This window comes from Scylla paramamosain, chromosome 20 (assembly GCF_035594125.1).
Source record: "Scylla paramamosain isolate STU-SP2022 chromosome 20, ASM3559412v1, whole genome shotgun sequence".
NCBI lineage: Eukaryota > Metazoa > Arthropoda > Malacostraca > Decapoda > Portunidae > Scylla > Scylla paramamosain.
In genome coordinates, this window is record NC_087170.1 from 12,594,285 (window position 1) to 12,614,058 (window position 19,774).

Genomic DNA, 19,774 nt, shown 5'->3' on the forward strand with positions numbered 1-19,774 from the left:
TGCCAGTCTCTGCTCCTCTTGCTCCTGCACTTCTCCCTCCCTGTTCACTCATTCTCTCCAAAAGTTTCTGGAATTCCATAGATTGAAAATATACTCCTTATGTTTTTCACTGTCCTCAACTCCCACTCTTCCACATAATAGAATTTTACTTATTTGTACAACCTCCACTTCAAACTTTTTTACTTACCTGCTTTAATGCTGTACATTCTTTCATAAAGTGTTCTGGACTCCACTCTTCTTTCATCTCAAATGTTGCAGCTTGTCTGTCCGTATGTAAATCTCTTGTCATGGGTAAATTTTACGTACAGGGTCAACACTACACCGTTATCGCTCCGCCCTCTTGCACTAATGTTAGGTGTTAACCGAGCCGTGACTGTACTTACCATGTTGCTGGCATACTATAAATAAAAAAATAAAAAAATATGAAACATGGCTTACAGTATGAAATGAGCAGTACGACAAGCATTCGCTCGCCCGTGAGCGAGGCGCAAGTGATTGAGCGAAACACCATTACTGCTTCCACCACCACGCCAATAACTACACCAACAACTTACAACTGCATTGACTACTACACACCATCACCACGCCAGTAACTATACACACTTACTACTGTTTTGACTACTATACACCACCACGCCAATATCTACACCAACAACATACTACTGTATTGACCACCACGCCACCCACCAGCACACCACTCACTACGCTCCCTCCAAAACAATCTGTGACTTACTACTGTTGCAAACCACATATGTTACCACCATGGGATAAAGTAATTAACCAGTCATTGCATCAACCAATTTCATTAGTAATTACATTTCCCTCCAACACACTGATGATTACAATAAAGGCTGGGAATATTTGAGATAAAACACAGCCATCCATCATTCTAGACATGAGTGAAACTCTCAGCTACTTATCCAAATAATCTGTTTACTCTGACCTTTATGAAAAGCCCTCCTGTCTCATCCCAGTCAAGTATATTTCCCTCACTACCAATTACTGAAAGGAAGAGAAAGGAGTGAAGCTTATCTTGCAAAGTAACCAATGAAATGCAACATTAAACATGAGTAGACAGAGCTTTCTCATCAAGTTACAGTGAACAGACTGTGTACTGTTTAACTTTTTGACTGCAGAAGACAATATGACTCCATGATTTTACTAATCAAGATTCTACTACAGGAACTAAAAGACTTTAACTACTCAAAAGCTTTTTTTCCCATCAGTGCCATCTTTCAGTTTTTCAGTATCATACTATAAAGAAACCACAGCAGTCAAAATGTTAAAGAGTAATGCTCTTGTATAAAAATCATCATCTTAACTTATTACTGTGAGCTAAGTTGAGTGTATGAAGTAAAGGCGTGAGTCACACAGCTCTGGTAGTACATCAGCGGATAACAGCCTTGCAGGTACAGAACACTCTTGCTACAGAGGCCTCACAAGCACAAAGAATGGACGGAATTAATTAATGCTGAGCGGTAAATAGGCAACACAGAAACAGGCTATTAATGATGCATATATACGTCAAAGAAATGTGTTATGGGTTGCTAAGTGAAGGATTAAGCAGTGCCTGAATATGGCAATTTATGGGGGAATTTTGAAATGTTATTAGAAGGATTCTTAAGTGCAAAATAAACAGAATAAAATATGTCATGGGGGCTTTAGATATCATACACAAGACTCATGAACACAAAAATCAAAGATACAAAATCATAGAACCTGAGGAAAGCATATAAAAACCATATGAAAGTATAAAATCATAATTACAAAACAGCAGCTTATTGTAATTGGTTGAAGAAGAAAACCATAAACATTAGAGGAAATAGTTCATCACCATTCTAAGAGCCAGAAGTTAATTTCAAACTATGTAAATACAATGTTACAATTACAGTGTTACAGCTTATACTCTTATAGTTTATGATCAATCAGTCAGCTAGAACTTGCTGCCTTCTATTCCCAACAGGGTACCAGTGAGGTGGTTCTCCAGGGCATCAGCCAAATGCCTCAAAAGGTTGGAGGTCAAAACACAAATGGAAAATGTACAGAAAGTGAGTGTTGTCTTCTACCATACCATGTTATATTCTTTCTCTACCTTCTATGTTCTACCCAAGGGTGATGCTGCGCTGGGATTCCATCCAAACTTGTCTCTTTTTCCTGCCCTTCAAGTGGTGATGGGAATTCACAAACATTGCATTATAGCAGACAAAATGTTATGAATTCAGATAAAAAGGTAATACAATAACTTGAGATGAGATATTGAGCTTGAAGACATACAGTTGTTCATTTCCTATGATAAGTATTGTGATTCGCTATAAAGTGGCTTTCATATCTTATCAAAAGTTAAGGCTCCAATATCACACCGGAGAGTAAATGCAAAATATATCAAAAGCTACTGAGCAAAAATACATTGTAAGAAGATAAAATTAATGCACAACATTGCAGCTCAGATAAGATGACTGTCGATCACTGGGGAAAAAAAAAAAAAAAAAAATCCCCATTACAGCAGTGTTAACTTTACTTACACCCACTTGTCTGTCTGCCACAGATCTGCTTATAGTTACAAGTGATGTATGTAATATTACATCTCTTAACACTAATGCCAATGAAGTCACTTTAATAGTCCATAGAAAGCCTGGAAGTGACAGATACCAGTCAAGGCATATTTTAAGTACCATTAGGAATATACACACAGCACATGATAAGGAGAAAAGAAAGAAAAGAAGATACTTTATGAAATTCCTTAGTGAAATGAGAGGAAATTAGATTCATCCCTTGTACTGGAAAGTTCTTTGGCACCTTTATTTATGTCAACCATTAAATGAGGGATTAATATGCTACTCTGTTCTGCTGTGACTTTGTTAGTAACACTCAAGGTTAGTTCCACTTCACTACCACAAAAGCTACAACAGGCTGAGGAGGTTCGCAGTGGCCAGTATGATGCACCACAGTAGTCTACAGTCAATCAAGAAAATATTCAGTTGTGTAATGAACACAGCTTTGTGAGACAGACAAATATGGTCAGAGTTAGGTAAATATAGTCAGAGTTAGGTTAGAGGCATGTTTAGTTTTAATGCTCAATTTCTGTTCTAAGTCAAGGGTTGTTCAATTAGTGTTTCTGATGTAACCTACCTTGAGGCATCCTAATGTAATATTTGTACAGTATTGTCATTAATAAATAGTATATGTTAATATGCTGCATCATGCAAGGCATCTAGATGATCAGTATTATTATTATTATTATTATTACTACAATTTTTCTTATGGTAAGGATGATGGTAGGTCTAAAGAATACTGCCACTGTATTCCATGTACACTGTAAAAAGAATAAAATGAGCAGGGTAACAAAATGAATACCTCTGTATTCTGTTGCCACAACAAGACGTGATATCTTGTCTGGCCCACCTCCTTATAGGGGATCTCTGTCAGATGTAGAGATATGAATTCATATTTAAAGTAGTGGTAATAATTATTTTAACAGTAGTAATACTAGCAATAAGAGTAGAAGCAGCAATACCAATATAATGTAATACAGGATCTAAGAGTTATTTAAGAGAGTGTACATAGCAAAAACCAAAATGTTCAGCATGTCAGTTCTTGTCATAATCTCAATTCTTTAGGAGTCCTGAGATGACAGATGTTTGATGATGGCCTTCCTTGAATATACTGAATAGCCTCAAGTTTGCATAAGTGAGGACGGCAATTTTATAACAGAATCTTGTCATGCATCAATATTGTATAACTATTCAAAGCAACCTTTGTATAACCAGGGACACTATTACTTCTACAATTATCACTGATGACAGAGTTACACATTTGCCAGGACTGCTTCATATTCCTTGAGCTGCTTGACAAACCCTTCATTGGGGCGTACAAATGACCGCTTGGACTTGACAAATCTGAATGCCTCGTCAAAGCTCATGCCATAGTGCCTCATGAGGTAGGCCATCACTATGGAGGCAGCACGGGACACCCCTGCATTGCAGTGCACCAACACACAGCCACCAGACACCACCGCCGAGTGGATGTAGTCGCAGCACTCATCCAGGATGTCAATGATGCGAAAAGAGGGTGTGTCAAAAGCCTCCTTGGTTTTGTAGGTGAACCATCCTTCAAAGAGGTTGATGACTCCTGTGGCCACATTCAGGATGTGAGTGACCTTGTTGTTGGTGAGGATGTCCAGGTCGTGAGCCACATCCTGGGAGCCAAGAATGACCTTGTTGAGGATGAAGGTGTAGCGAAGGTCAGGCTTGGTGTCCACTACAAACCCCGGATTGCTAGAGGACACGGAGGTCACCTTGCATGTGCCATCTGAGAAGAGTTCCTCCAGCCTGGAGTGACCATCAGGAGTAGTGACCTGTGTCTGGGTGTGCCGCAAGGACCCTCGCTTGGCACTCAGCTGTTGCGCTAAACTGGACATGGCACTCAGAGTAGTACAATTGCAACAGTAATGGTGATTAGTCCCTTTGTTAGATGCACAATGTGGTTTGAGGATTATGCATTTTCATAGTACACAATTAACAGATGTGCTGTTTTATTGTTAAGGTTAATATTAGCACTACAGTACATTAGTCACCTTTATTAATGAGCACGGAAGGAGAGATACTGCCCATCTATCATCTGAAAAAAAAGGTATATCACCTATGCATCTTTCCTTCATGAAGCAGCATCTTTCAGGTGAAACAATCTATACACAGTGAAAAGATCATTTAGTTACACAGATTTCCAGTACCCAGCACAATAAGTTTTACCGTTTACTCCTGTGGGCGCTGCCCTGAGTCCTCTCCTTCAGCAAACACATGAAGAGGGTACTCCACATCGAGAAGAAAGAGGCCATCAGGGGGAGCTACTTGCACTTTAGGGCTCCAGTTTCTCTGTGATGGATAGTCCAGCATGTGTTGCACGTCCTGCAGGTTGAAACGTCCCTGTGCCACACCCACCAACACCCCAACTATCCGCCGCACCTGCAACACATCAACACCCAGAAAACTATTGATGTTGGTCATGAAAACATCAATAATAAATTATGGCAGCATAAATATACCCTGTGCCACACCCACCAACACCCCAACTGTCCACCGCACCTGCAACACACCAACACCCAGAAAACTATTGATGTTGGTCATGAAAACATCAATAATAAATTGTACCAGTGTAAATATAAAGTGTGGCAGTGATAAGTCATTCAGAGGCTACAGGAGCACAACCCACCTGTCTGTAGAGGAAGGATTTCCCATGCACATTCACATCCCAAAACTGGAGGTGAGAATACAGGGGATCCTGGCTTGGATCCAGTAATGGTCGGCCAGGTGTCACAGTAACCTGAAAAACACACGTACTATGTCATGTGATGGTACCTAATCATTATCAGAATCAGTATCAAAAGGAATGCTGTCATCCAAACATAAATTTAATGAATGCTCCAAGCTTCTGAAATATTTCCTCTACACCCTTACACTTTTTATTTCCCGCAGAGTTTCTCTTGGAGTGTCACCCTTCCTTTGTACATTGGCAAAGGAAGCAAAGTCATGTATTCCCTCCAGCAGACGGCAGACAGGCTCCAGGCGCTCAACATCAAAGGGAGGCCTGTTGGGGAGGCTGTCATGAGTAGTGTGCACAGTGGTGGAATATTTCACTTTGATATGTGGTGTATGATGGTAGAACATTTTCTCATAGGCTATATTACTCATACATGACTGTATAACATTTAGAACTTGGTGAGCTGTAAAGATTCTTCTTTCCTCTGTTGTATAAGTTATCTCTTCCTTTGCAAGCTCATACCATGATGTATCAAGACATTCTGCAATGATGTTGTTACATGGACCTTCAAAACTTTTATCCTCACACCATTTCACTCATTCAATAACAAAAAAAACATTTGTCTCAGCTATCATACAAAATGTGGATTGATCAACTTACTGATCATAAAATCTTTATAGGTAAAAGAGAAAAAACATTACTACCAACAAAAAACAGTTCACAGTCACCTGACAAGATAAAGTTTTCCTATCTCAGCAACAGGCATGAACTTTTCCAGGGCAGCACGACCAGCACTTGTGGGCTCAAGAGTCACTGCCAGACGATAGAGATACCTCCGCGACACTGCATCATAGCGTGCATGGAAGGTGGATGGCACCAGGATGGTCTTGTGGACTCTGTGAGAAGACAGGAGACTGCAGCAGTGGATGCTAAGGAAGTTGAACAGAAGGCTGCTAAATATGAGGAAAATCACCACTTGTATCCCTGGAAGATGGAATGGAAGGATACACCAAACACAGAATAAAATGGTGGATGCATCACTCTGGTGTTTTGAAGACATGTCTGGAAAGGAACATTTCAGATGTTGATGAACACAGCAATCCAGACACTGATGTAGAATTAGTCATATGCTGTTCATAGATAGTTGTCAACCAATCTGCCACACCTGTCTTATCAGGCTACTTGCTAACTCATCTATATCTACTGTCATCTATAATAATTCCTCACTAAAAGCACATAAGCAGCAAACAAACACCTAATAATAATAATAATACAATCTTGAAAAGACTAAGAAAATACACAATGAAAAATAAAAACAAAAAAGAAAACAAAAACAGGAAACCTGACCAGTAAATTTCCTGTCAGTTATGAATCTTACCTAATTTCAGCATTATTTTTTTTAAAGAAGCGATTTAGCGTGTTCGTGATAGCGCTAGGCTCATAACATAACCCTTCACTTTGACACGACAAATCCACATGGGCTGTGTTACACACAGCATGAACACCTGCAAAAGATTTCCAAGTTATTGTATGTTTAACTGCAATTATTATAAATTATACTGCTGAGACTCACTGTGCTGTGCTGAATGAGTGACAGCCACTGTAAAATTTATTAGTCACATCAATTATGTTGGATGCATTATGGAAATGTGATCGGTAGTTATTTTCATGACATAATGATGTATAACTGACTTTGTTAAATGATTGTATATTATATATAATTTTTTTTTTATGAAAAAGTAACTTTTATTACATATCATAATTATTTTTCTTTCATGTATGGCTTAATCAATTGTAAGCAGAATGCAGAATCTGCATTGAGTCAAACACTAAGACACAACTCCTTGCCCAAAACAAGAATCTGAATGATTAATAAAAACATGTGTTCAGTCCTTGTGTTCTTGAGGGTGCAGCAGCAGCAGCAGCAGCAGGCACTTACCAGTATCAGTGCGGCTGGAGAAGTACAGCTGTTCAATGCTCTCTGGCCTGAGGCGCTGCAGCCCCTTCTCCACCAGGCCACCAACGCTGACAAACAGAGCTTCGTGCTCCTCTCTCTGCTTCTGGACACCACTGAGGAGGCCAACATACAATACCACCAACAATATCACTGTCACCATCCACAGTGCTGATGCAACACAAGATCATCTTCATTCTGTACTTTAGCTCTACTCTTTGCAAAAGGTATTGGTGAATTTCACTTGGGTAAATTTTGCTTGAAGGCACACTTTCGTAAATGTAAGTTTGTTTTGATAATAGTCAGTACAATGAATTTAAACATCTCAACTTTAGTTTTTGATGAATTCCAGCATAATACTTAAAATTTCTACTAAAAAAATATGCAGTATTTAATGGCAATCTATACTGTATTTCCAAACACTCCTAGTACTGAATTAAAGAGAGATTCATATAACAATAGTCAGGCACTATCTAAACAGTTACTGAAATGTTCTTAAGGGTAAATGTGAAGAGAAGCTACTCATAAACACCATATATGACGTGACAGAAAAGAAGAAAAAAATGCCTTTGTGAACTTACAGTATACAACTGCACTGTCAGAAAATGATACAGACAACAAAAATGAAATCTGTGCACTAGAAAATCCATTTTGTGAAAATTTAGACCAAATGTCTTACTATTTCACTCTTCCAGCAAGAAAACAAGAACATACTTATTACATGGTGGCTCTGCTTCAAGTAACAAAACATATATATACTAGGAAGCACAGCAGGCCTAATAAGATTAATGTGATTGTGTGATTAATAGCAGAGGCAAGGAGCATCTCTTCACATTTACCTTTTTATGAGTACTGAATAAGCCAGTGATTTGGCCACCATCAGCAGCTGCAGAGCCTGTGTTTGGCCAACACTAACCGTAGCCTGGAGCCACAGTAAGCAATGTGCAGGAGGTATCTTCTCATCGACATCGTCTTCTCTCACCCACTCTTATGCAAGGTCTGAAAGAACGGAGAACACTGATTATTTTTTATAAGTCAGTGTCATGTGCAATACTGAAACTTGCATATTATGTAGGATACACTGTGGCCTTGCTGTAAATGTAAAAATAATTTTGGGGATGAGTTTGATAGGGCTGTAATAGTTCTGAGAATATGCTGTGTCTTGGATTTTTTTTCCAAGTTCAACGAGCTCTGCACCACTCTCTCAACCATGCACTGGCTCAGTTGGCAGTGCATGTGTCAGAATGTTGGTTTCCAGTATGGAATGGCACATGTTCACTTGTATTTCCTTCATTCAGCCAGTGGGAGCTGTTTTTTTAATAATGTATTTGAACGTCATTAAACATCATTTACTTTCAGATGTCAGTTATTTGCAGCCAATCACTATGTGTATTTGTGGTGGCTGCAGCAGTCAGCTGGCTATCCACAAGGGTACTCAGTGTGATAATGGCAGCTGAGTGCAGTGGATGCAAATTTACATACTCCTAACTTTGGAGCGGGATCATTCCCCCGGTTAGGTTAGGTTAAGTTAGTGTGTGTCCAGGAAGGGTTAGATTTGTCTAGAAATTTCCCGTTTTCAGAAAGTCTCATCTTTAGTTTTCATGAATGTCCTAATTTGGCTTCCCCACCCTAAAACTCCGCATTCCCACCAAGTCCCCAAGCTTGTTTAAGGGAATTGAGGGATGGGGAGACGAACTTATTGTGAAGTTAACAAATCAATTGATACATGAACCTAATCTGTATAATAACCTGACTGTTACTAAAGCTCACCATATCCTTCCTCCCATGCTCACCGATCCCCTGCCGTTTCCTCCAGCTCCTTCTCACTACTGTCAGAATCTATGGATGAGTAAAGCAGATGATAATATGGCACCTAATCTTAATAATAAGTTACTTAATCTCATGCCATGCTCTCACACCCCCATGCCTTGCTGCCCCAAGCCCATGCCAGCCCTGCTCACCTGCTGGCACAAGATGGGAAACGGCATGGGGTACATGTGACCTGACCAGCAGACGACACCCAAACAGCTGATCCCCGCCATGACATCCGGAAATGACGTGCCTAGTGACCACGGATGCCAGGTATTCCCATGCAGTGCCACCCCAACTTACACTAAAAATACACCCTTGTAATGTTCATGGCCGCCAAATATAGGCATGGAACAATAAAAAAATACATGAAACGAATCCCGGGCTGTGGAGAGTTAAGGGGGTACTTATATAATTCCATGTTTACATCAATGCCTTCTGCGACACGTATTCCTCCGGTGTGTGTCTGTGTGTGTGTCTGTCTGTCTGTCTGTGTGGGACGCGGCTCCTGGCACAGCAATTACACAATTTTCTGGAACTGTGGACCCACCCAGCACAACCCCGAGGTGAGAGAGTCCGGGGAGCTGGTGTGTGTGGTGTAAAGTGGTGAGGTGCGGTAGTAACTCGTCCCTCAGAGCCACACCTCCAGCTGGGGACCGTGGGATGAGGTGATGTCAGGATGTGTCATAATGTTTACTTGCCCTATATTGTGCCCCGTGTGGCCTATATGTCTCGTTTAAGGGTTCTAGGTGAAGCTTTAATGGGCCAGAGGATTGCAGGATATGTAGTAAATAATATTAGTGCGATATGAAAAGCCCTAATGATAGTATGGTGGCTTTATCTGTTCCTGATGTTTCTCTAATTTATGTGGTCAGTCATGTGTCATATATATCCTGGGTAATGGTTTGATAAGCTAAAGTATTGCAGGATATGCTATTAAGGATGCTGGTAGGATCTGGAAGGGCAAAAAGACAATATGTTAGGAAGAATTATGACTAATCTTTTCCTGGTATTCTTTAATCTACCTGGCCATTTTACTGTAAGCATTAAGAAGGTATGGGGCTTATTTGGGCTTTCTGATAAAATCTGAGCATACATCTTAAATATATCCTTCTCTTGAAATGTTTTAATCATCTTTTGGCTATGAATTGTGTGGCTTAAATGCCCCTGATGTCCTTTTTGTTTCCTAATTGAAGGTTTAATGACCTGAAGGATTGTAGGACTGATAGTAAAGGAAGCTGGAAGGATCTGGAAGGCAGTAAGGATGTTGTGATAAGAGACATGCTGAGTCGTATTTTTTTTTTTTTTTTTATAAAGTGAGGATCCTGAATGCCCCTGATTTTGTTTGTTTCGTAATTGAGGGTTTAATGGGCTGAAGGATTGTAGGACTGATAGTGAAGGAAGCTGGAAGGATCTGAAAAGCCACAAGGACAGTATGTTAAAAAGAGATGCTGGGTCATATCTTAAAGTTTTGAATTGACTAATCCAAATTCCCCTGATGTCCTGTTTATTTCCTAAATGAGGGTTTACTGAGCTGAAGGATTGTAGGACTGATAGTGAAGGAAGGTGGAAAGATCTGGAAAACCACAAGGGCAATATGTTAAGAGGAGATGCTGGGTCATAGTAATAAGAATAGTTTTGATTTGAGTAACCTAAGTAAGTGTCTTGAATGTCATATTTCAGAGTCCTGAATTGAATTGAGTAACTTAATGGTTTGGATGTCATATTTAAGAGTCTTAATTAACTCCTTTACTTCTTTGATCAACCTTCATTAACATTGAGAGTTACTGTTATCTCATCCATATTGTGGAATATTGTTTGCATTAATATGTAAAAAAAAAAAAATGGATAAGGGGTTAATTTGATCTTATTATAGACTACAGAATTAGTTAAGAGACAACAGTATGGAAATAAAGTTGATGATTATGGGTAGTAAAATGTCTAACAGTGAAAGACTTGAGGGTTTAATGGTCCAGAGGATTGTAGGATTTATGGGATGCTGGGTGAATATTGAAGGTCATAAGGATGCTTTGTCAAGAGGGATGTGGATAGATATTATTTTACTTTCTCACCATAAGGCTCTAAGGAATTGAAAATGTTGTTGTAACCATTATTTTTTTTACCCTTCATTTCCATCGGGGGTCAGTGGGACAAAGGACGTGAATGATGTGTGGTGCTTTGTCTGAATGATCCTGTGTGAAATTGCTGACCTGGTATATAGATAGATAGATAGATATAAACTTTTTTGAATGCCTGATAAATACTGAAATTTTACTTGATACATCATTGCAGCAAATCATTGAACTTGTGTTTTTATTGAGTTCAAAAGAATAAGTTTGGAGAGAAGTGGGTTAAAATTCTCCAGGTGTTCTTATGTTTTTACTCTTCATAATAATTTTTAAGCACATATTCTTTAATGAAGCATAATTGCATATATAACTTTTACCTAGGAATTTAACTTAACATTTACATACCTGACTCATTTCCTAACCCTAAAAGCTGTAATGGTAATAATGATGTTTGGTAATGTGTTCTGAGGCCAAGGTGTTTTATTAACGGTTCTGGATGAGGGCTTAATAGAATGAGGGACTGTGGGTTTTCTGGTTAGGGATGCTGGCTGGATTTGGAAGATTACAGTGGTAGTATGGGTGTTGCTTTATATTTTCAGCATATTCATCAAGTAGTGAAATCATGAATTTAGGAACATTTATTACTTTATATATTATATTGGTTAAAATTGAGATAAAACCTTTATTTATTTATTTATTTATTTATTTATTTATTTATTTATTTATTCATTTATTTATTTTAATTATTTTTATGTATTTATTTATTTATTTATTTATTTATTCATTTATTTATTTATTTTTATGTATTTATTTATTTATTTATTTATTTATTTATTTATTTTTTATTTTTTTTGCTTTACGAAGACAATCATATATGTTAGGAGGGGAAGGGACAGAATGATGCACGATTTTATTTTCCTTGTATTCTCTCACTTAGCTTATCATTCATACTAATCAGTACAGAGATATGGGTTTTGTAGGGTTAGAATAGCAGTATTAGCAAAGGTGAAAGCTGTGTGCCTCAATCTTTCTATGTTATATTGTCTAATATAACATAGATGCTAGGTTATATTCTGAGTATTCTCTCATTTATGTGATTATTCCCATACATTATTAATACCAGTGAGAGCTAAAGCTATTGAAATCTATATAATCTCTAAGCATAATCTTCATAAAGAGCAAAAATTGTATGAGCATGATGCAATGTGTGAGACTGGGTGAAATCTAGATTGCTTTAATGAAGAACCTGAAGGGATAAAGTAATCACTAAGATTTTCAGATGCAGTGCATAAGAAGGAAACTTGAAGGGAATTGTGAACCTGTTTTGATGGTGTTTCTTTGTCACATCAGGGTCGTTAGATGAGGTGCATAAAAGAGAACCTTGAAGAGAATCATAGACATGTTTTGATCACATTTCTTTCAACCACAGCAGTATCTTTGGATGAGGTGCATAGAATGGAATCTTGAAGGAAATTATGAGCATGTTTTGATAATGTTTCTTTCGATCACAGTAGGATCTTTAGATGAGGTGCACAGAGTGGAAGCATGAAAGAAATCACAAACATGTTTTGATAACGTTTCTTTTCTCCCACTTGACCAGGATGATGCAAGATGTGCTGGAGGCCAATGAGCCAATAGCACAGCCCGGCCTCATCCAGAGAATAAGCACCAGCATTAGCAGAGTAAGTATAACCACCCACACCAGTATATCCACCAGTCAGCAATTAGAAAATAAGAACATAAGGGAAGCTACAAGGAGCCATCATGTCTACTCATTGCAGTCTCAGTATGAAGCATGCATACTTGTGCCCACCTGTCATCTCTACTTATAATTTTATCTAATCTTTGAAAGGTCCCTGTTGACTTGGTACTGCTGACTTTGATTACTGTTTATATTGGCTTATGGGTGAGCAATGGAGCAAGTGATGTGAGGAATTAATTCTCAGGAATAAGGAAGTAATGATGTGTTGGCTAATGTCATATGGAGAGTGACTCAGCTCTATGTGTGTATGTGTGTGTGTGCTCATGAGTGGTTTCCATTAGATAATGAGCTGCTGTATACGAGGAATCAGCTGTTTGGCATTCTATCATTATCTGCCTTGACAAAAAAAAAGTGGTGATAACACTCCATGATGCCTGCTTGAACATTTCATGTTATTTTATTTGTTTATTTTTTTAAGTTACACAATATCTTCTAAAGTAATTAAGTTTTCTCTTTTCTACTTTTATTTCATTATTCCACAATTCCTGTTCATGTAAGTGAGATTTTCTCTCTCTAAACTTAATTATCACATGATGGCAGTGTCATGATTACATCATATGGTCTCTCTCTCTCTCTCTCTCTCTCTCTCTCTCTCTCTCTCTCTCTCTCTCTCTCTCTCTCTCTCTCTCTCTCTCTCTCTCTCTCTCTCTCTCTCTCTCTCTCTCTCTCTCTCTCTCTCTCTCTGAGAAATGGAACACCCATTTGCCAATAAAACTTAGAACCTGACTGAGAGTTGTTGTTAGTGGCACCACAAAGTGCATTTAGTGTTATGGCAAGTCTAGACCAAAGATCAGTTGAATGACCTCGTCCTCCTATCTTCCTCAAGGTGTGATAAGCCAAGGAGAGGTACAGGTATAGACACCAAGATGAAAATTAGTGTATATTTACCCCCAAAATTTCTAACATATAAAGTTGATACATTATCTGATGGCATCATTAATGAGGTTTTTGTGATTTTTTTTCTTTATTTCTACTGATAAGGATGAAATTGTTAGTGTTTTAGATAAAGATGTCTTATTTTTAGAATTCTCTCTTTTAGTATGATTAATTTTTGTACCATAATAGAGGAAGGCAAGAGAGAAATATTAGCACAGCAGTTTTTCGGTGAAGAAAGATACTGTGGAGGTCAGATTTAGTGAGAATCTTGGCTATAATCTTTGTTATTCTCAACTGATAACAGGAGATGACCCCAATCGTTGACCATTGATCCCAGAATGACTGAGAGGATCAGTGCTTCTTAGGACACAGTGCTGAGTGCTAGAGGTGCTGGCGACACGAATATTTTGCATGTGCTTCAAGTCACTACATATCCGTTAACCTTTCTCTCTGATGGTAAAGATAGAGACAGTAATCATGCGTCGCCATTTTATATCTCATGATTATAAGGACCATGGGAAGCAGGGGTCCTTTTCACCCCAGTATATGTACATGGTGAGTTGATGCTGTAGTGGATTAGTGGATTATTTGTAAGGGATCTTGTTCCTACTGTGTAGCTCCTAGAAACTGTCCATAAATCACTAGTTTGTAAATTGGGACCAGCCACAGATTTTCAACATTGGGGAAACTGTATGATTGATTTATAGTAATGGTGACCTTTTGTTTAGGAAGATTGTGTTGATAATGTACAAGCAGTGATGGTGGCAATGAGACTGACAGTAATAGTGATGGTGATGATCATTATATGTACTGGTAATGGTGAGAATAAGAAAAAGTAAAGATGATAAGCAAAATTACGATGATGCTTGTGATGACTAAGGTGGATGTAAATGAGATGATAGTATTATTGTTATATGATATGATAAATTTAATGGTAATGAAACAATAAGAATGTTGAGCAAAATGATAACAGATGGTAACTGGTGAAGGCAGATGGTTGATGACAGGTATAAATATGTAATACCAGTGCCTGTTTCTCCCCGTGGGCTTTGTTGTGCAGCTGTACCAGCACTACCTAGACAAATGGACGCCCCACACAGCCTCACGATGGGCCTTCACGCTGGCCCTCATCTTTGGCTTTATGGTGCGCATCATGCTAAGGCAGGGCTGGTACATTGTCTGCTATGCCCTTGGCATCTACCATCTCAACCTCTTCCTCGCCTTCCTCACTCCCAAGATTGATCCTGCGTTTTCACATGATGATGGTAAGATTATATATATATATATATATATATATATATATATATATATATATATATATATATATATATATATATATATATATATATATATATATATATTATGGGTATTCATTTTCTTATCTTTTGATACATTTATATGTTTGTTTCTTTGCATTTTATATCTTATTTGTTTATTTATTTGTTTATTTCATTTTATTTATGTATTTTATTTTATTTTTTTTAAAGAAAATTATGGTGGTAAGATTACAATATTATTTATTTATTTATTTATTTTTTACTTATGAGTATCAATTTTTATATCTTTTGATTCATTTATGTGTTTGTATCAATTGCATTTTATATTTTATTGTTTTATTAATTTGCTCATTTAATTTGATTCATACATTTGTTTTTTTATTAATTTATTATTATTATCATAATTATTATTTTATTATTATTATTATTATTATTATTATTATTATTATTATTATTTATTTATCTATTTATTTATTTTTTATTTTTTTATTTTTTTATTATTTTTTTTATTCTACAAAGAGAATATGCTGTTTGTTCCTGTGTTTTTCATCCTATAATTCATCCAATATTCTTTTTTTTTTTTATACAAGGAAATAGTGGTGAGTCACTTTTCTTTTTCTTTCTTTTTTTTCTCTCTTTTTTAGATGATGTTGAAATAATTACATGCCATTGTTCATAACTAGCTCATGCTTTGTTTTGTTTTTATTTAACTAATTAGAAAATTTTGGTGACCTTTATTTCATGCCAATTAAAAAAAATGTCTTATTTCTTCAAAACACATGTAGATGAGCTTATTTTTCTTGTTACCACTGTTTATTTATGTAAGAGATGACCTTTATTTCAGTGGTAAAAATATGCTACTTCTCCAAAACACATGTAGATGAGCTTGTTTTCTGTGCTGTCACTGTTTATTGATGTAAGAAACCATTTGTATTTTGTTAACACTCTCCCTTGCCCCCATAGCAGATGACGGGCCGGGGCTGCCCACCAAGGCCAATGAGGAGTTCCGTCCCTTCATGCGGCGACTCCCAGAATTCAAGTTCTGGTACAGCGTCACCAAGTCAACTCTGGTGGCCTTCTTCTGCACATTCTTCCAGGTGGTTGTTGTGGCCAGACTGTGTTGCTACTATTACTACTGTTACTGCTATGATTACTACAACTACTATTAATATGATTACTACTGCTTCTACTACTGCTTCTACTACTACTACTACTACTACTACTACTACTACTACTACTACTACTACTACTACTACTATACTACTGCTACTACATTACCACTTTACCATCATAAAGACCACAGACTCAATATGTGGTTGAGCAAATGTTCTCCAAGACATAAAAAAGAGATTTGAATGAAATTCTTGCTGTTGTAAAAGAGATATGAATGTTTATTAAAGGAATGCTAGAAAAGATTTAGAGCAGAGTATATAAAGATGCTGTTGTATAAAAGTGTTCCATATGAACACTCATAGTTGTTGGTAATAGAGTGTCCACATTTTACATTTTGTTCTATTTCAGGTGTTTAACGTCCCTGTTTTCTGGCCAATCCTTGTCATGTACTTCATCACGCTGTTCTGTATCACCATGAAGAGACAGATCAAGGTGAGCCTTCCCAGAGCTGGCTAAATAGCCACTGCTCATGTGGGGCCATTTAGATTCAAGAATGAGTGACTATTTTGATAACTACTCCCTCAAATAACTTTGTGATAGAGTTTTAATGAAGGGATCCAGTGATGATAGAAAAGATACATTTTTTTTTTCCATGGAAGTATGTGGCTAGCTGTGCTATACCTAAGCTCCTGGGGTGTAGTATGGTGGTCCACTGAGAATATGCCTTCCCACCAGGGGGCTGATGGAGTTAAGGATGTGAATAATGTGTGTATGAGTGTTTGGTGTTTTGTCTGGACCACTCCATGTGGGATTCCTTCATTAACATAAGAGGCAGCTTAGGACTATTATTATGAGCTTTTCCTTACTTGCTTCCCAAAATAGTAAGTCAAGATTGAAATATTTTAGTGTTTCTGTGCCTGGTTCTCTAACATAGTCACAAATGAAATAAATATTTAAGGTGTCTTTGCATACTTCCATCAAAAGTAATAGAGACTGAAATTCTTAGTACTTTCTTCCCTGCTTTCCACAGAATACACCTCAGGACTGAGATTATAAACATTTCCTTACCTATTTCCTCTCAGAAAGTAACTCATTGACATTTCCTTTAATTGTTTGCAGCATATGATCAAGTACAAATACCTGCCCTTCTCCCTGGGCAAGCCTCGCTACCAGACCCAAGAGAACTCCAGCAAGCCACCAGCACACTGACCCTGCTGTGCTTGGGTTGGCAGGACACTCTTAGGGTTAACATAAGCTGCTGATGAAGATGTTTTACACTTCTTGCAGCTATTCTTTTTTTTATTTATTACTATTATCTTTTTGTAATTTTTTTTCATTAGATTAAGGTCATAGATCACGCGCTGCTGGAGATGCTGACCGGAGCATTGCTAAGCTGTGACCCATCGACTGAGGTGGCTATTAGTGCTACGGGAAAGTGTCTGTGCCAGTGAGAAGAGTGAAACTATTGTGTTTGAGTGCCAGCATCAAGCAGCTGCCAAGACCACATGGCTCCAAGAACTGTTTCTCCTCTGCTCCCCTAACAGGTTGGGGCTCAGGTTCTCTCAGAATTTAGCTCCACATTCACTTAGTAGCTACATGCTAAAGAGAATATAAATATTTTTCTCCTAGAGATAATTTTTTATATTGCACTGAGTGAAGGGTGTAATTATATGTTTGTTTCTTTCTGAGAGAGAGAAGGAGAGTGAAGACTTGCTCCCCTTCCTTTATTAGATGAATCTATATATTCTTCAATAAACACGTGAGCAAGAAAAGCTTGGTGTGGACACACTCTCAGTGAGAGGGAGTGGTGTGTCCCACCAGGCCTCAGAGAGCTTTCACTCGTATAGGTTTGTCATGAAATACCTGCTTATACATTGGTCTTAAATTCTGGTTGCAGAAACATTCTTCAGCAAGGAAATAGTGTGGGGATCCACACAGGGCTTGTGTTAGTGAGAACTTTAAAATTTTGGGGTATCCTGTGGATACTGCATTTGGCTTAAACTAAAGTGTGCAAGACCTCATTTTCCTTATGCCATTCTGATTTTTTCTGTTCTTTTTTATTAATTCATTAGGGAGACAGGCAGGTAGTGGACAACCTGTGATTAGTGCATGGAATAGTTCTGACCATGATCTGCACTTGGGAAAATATAAAATCTTCCAACATTAGCAGTACTGTACCTTCATAGAGATCTCTGTGGGATCAGAGGGAGAGAGGAGAGATAAGATGCCTCTTTGAACTGCTTCTGATGTGTTAAAGTAGAGAAAGATAAATGAGATACTGAAAGAAAAGACATAATTCTGAGCTTGCTGCAGAAGTGTGAGCTGACATCGACATGATAACCTGTGCCTGTGACCTCTGTTTCCACTCTTCAAGGTCTTCACATAGGTGGTAACTGTTAATATTAAGTGTTGTCACAGATTTTCATATTTTCATTAATTGTTTGTGTTCATGTATAACCATTCAAGCTGTAGAGTGCTAGAGGAGAATTCTTTGATTTTGATGTTTGTTGATTAAAAAAGAAACAAATTGTGAGTTAGGAGAGCGAGAAAGTGTGTGTGTGTGTGTGTGTGTGTGTGTGTGTGTGTGTGTGTGTGTTATGAAAAGCTACTTATAATGGATTGGTTTGTAAAAGTGTAAGCTCCCCAAAGAAAAAATAGAGAAAGAGTTTACTGCTGGTCAAAATAAAGAAATAAAAGACTTAAAATATATATGACTGGAAAGGTTATTGGCATTTTCACCAAGAGCAAAGATGAAGTTCCAAGGTCTTAATTCTCCTTGTGGCAGTTCTTACGACTTTCCTCTGTCTCATACTCGCCTGTTTCCATGTCTATGCATTCCTGACTACTCATGTTCTTTGTTTTCCTCATTATTTCTCTCTCTCTCTCTCTCTCTCTCTCTCTCTCTCTCTCTCTCTCTCTCTCTCTCTCTCTCTCTGGTTTGTTAGTATTCAGGAAAGGGGAGCAAGATGCATGGCTATAAGGAGGGCATTTTTCTCTCTCTCTTCTAAGCTTGTCAACACTTGTTTCCAGGACACAACAATAGAACCGATATGGATATATGTTCTCTGTTTCCACTTTAATTTTCTTCTCTTATCGAAATCCGATTAGGAACCAATGGTAATGTTGCCTCCCGTTTTATTTATTTTTTATTTATTTATGTATTATTATTATTATTATTATTATTATTATTATTATTATTATTATTATTATTATTTATTTTTTCATAACAGGCTGCAGTTTTGCTTTTCCCATTGTAGTCTGCCTAGTTCTCAGTTACTTGCTTTGTTTTATTCAGTGACTTAACCAGTTTGGGTAAAAATTTCTTATGGAATCATCTTGATAGAGAATTGTTAGTCATGGTTATTTTACTTATTTTGTAGTGTAATGAAGTCATATAAGTTAACTTTCAGATGGAAGATGGTTAAAGGTTTACTAGAGATGTTTTGAAATAACTTCTTTTCCATTTACCATGTCAAAAGTTTTATTGGTATGATGTATCTGAGTTGATGTGCTCATACATTACCTCGTTGTGTTCTAAGGATGAACAAGATTTATAATGGCATCTGTAAATAAGTTGTTGAGTGAGTGAGTGACCAGACCTTTTTACCAGGATCATGTCTTTGTACAGTCTTGTCAACAAATAGATTAAACAGTATAA

The 19,774-nt window shown here is 37.5% G+C and overlaps 3 protein-coding genes and 1 long non-coding RNA gene across 12 annotated transcripts; 2 read left to right on the forward strand and 2 right to left on the reverse strand.

Annotated features, from left to right (window-relative positions):
• The first annotated feature begins 188 nt into the window (after positions 1-188).
• LOC135110347 (uncharacterized) lies at positions 189-6,296 on the forward strand. The gene is made up of 3 exons (XR_010273202.1): positions 189-589; positions 1,964-2,048; positions 6,035-6,296. It is a non-coding gene; the product is annotated as an uncharacterized LOC135110347 (long non-coding RNA).
• LOC135110344 (dual specificity protein phosphatase 19-like) lies at positions 788-4,419 on the reverse strand. The gene has a single exon (XM_064022598.1). The coding sequence runs from the start codon at positions 4,415-4,417 to the stop codon at positions 3,806-3,808; it is 612 nt and encodes a 203-aa protein (XP_063878668.1). The 5' UTR covers positions 4,418-4,419; the 3' UTR covers positions 788-3,805.
• LOC135110342 (tRNA pseudouridine synthase-like 1) lies at positions 4,561-9,307 on the reverse strand. 3 transcript variants are annotated; one of them, XM_064022586.1, is made up of 9 exons: positions 9,172-9,307; positions 8,127-8,209; positions 7,196-7,326; positions 6,635-6,761; positions 5,985-6,152; positions 5,454-5,583; positions 5,209-5,319; positions 4,749-4,961; positions 4,561-4,617 (listed from the first exon to the last, which is right to left on the reverse strand). In XM_064022586.1, the coding sequence occupies exons 2-8, from the start codon at positions 8,177-8,179 to the stop codon at positions 4,752-4,754; spliced, it is 930 nt and encodes a 309-aa protein (XP_063878656.1). In that variant the 5' UTR covers positions 8,180-8,209; positions 9,172-9,307; the 3' UTR covers positions 4,561-4,617; positions 4,749-4,751. The 3 variants fall into 3 exon arrangements, with proteins under 3 accessions (XP_063878656.1, XP_063878659.1, XP_063878658.1); XM_064022589.1 differs by having other exon boundaries at positions 8,050-8,209; positions 9,172-9,237; XM_064022588.1 differs by lacking the exon at positions 9,172-9,307 and adding an exon at positions 8,981-9,041.
• Positions 9,249-19,774, forward strand: LOC135110343 (protein RER1-like). Of its 7 annotated transcripts, none has more exons than XM_064022590.1 (6): positions 9,249-9,292; positions 12,689-12,770; positions 14,754-14,991; positions 15,967-16,100; positions 16,525-16,608; positions 17,236-19,774. In XM_064022590.1, the coding sequence occupies exons 1-6, from the start codon at positions 9,264-9,266 to the stop codon at positions 17,323-17,325; spliced, it is 657 nt and encodes a 218-aa protein (XP_063878660.1). In that variant the 5' UTR covers positions 9,249-9,263; the 3' UTR covers positions 17,326-19,774. The 7 variants fall into 7 exon arrangements, with proteins under 7 accessions (XP_063878660.1, XP_063878661.1, XP_063878663.1 ...); XM_064022591.1 differs by having other exon boundaries at positions 15,970-16,100; XM_064022593.1 differs by having other exon boundaries at positions 14,787-14,991.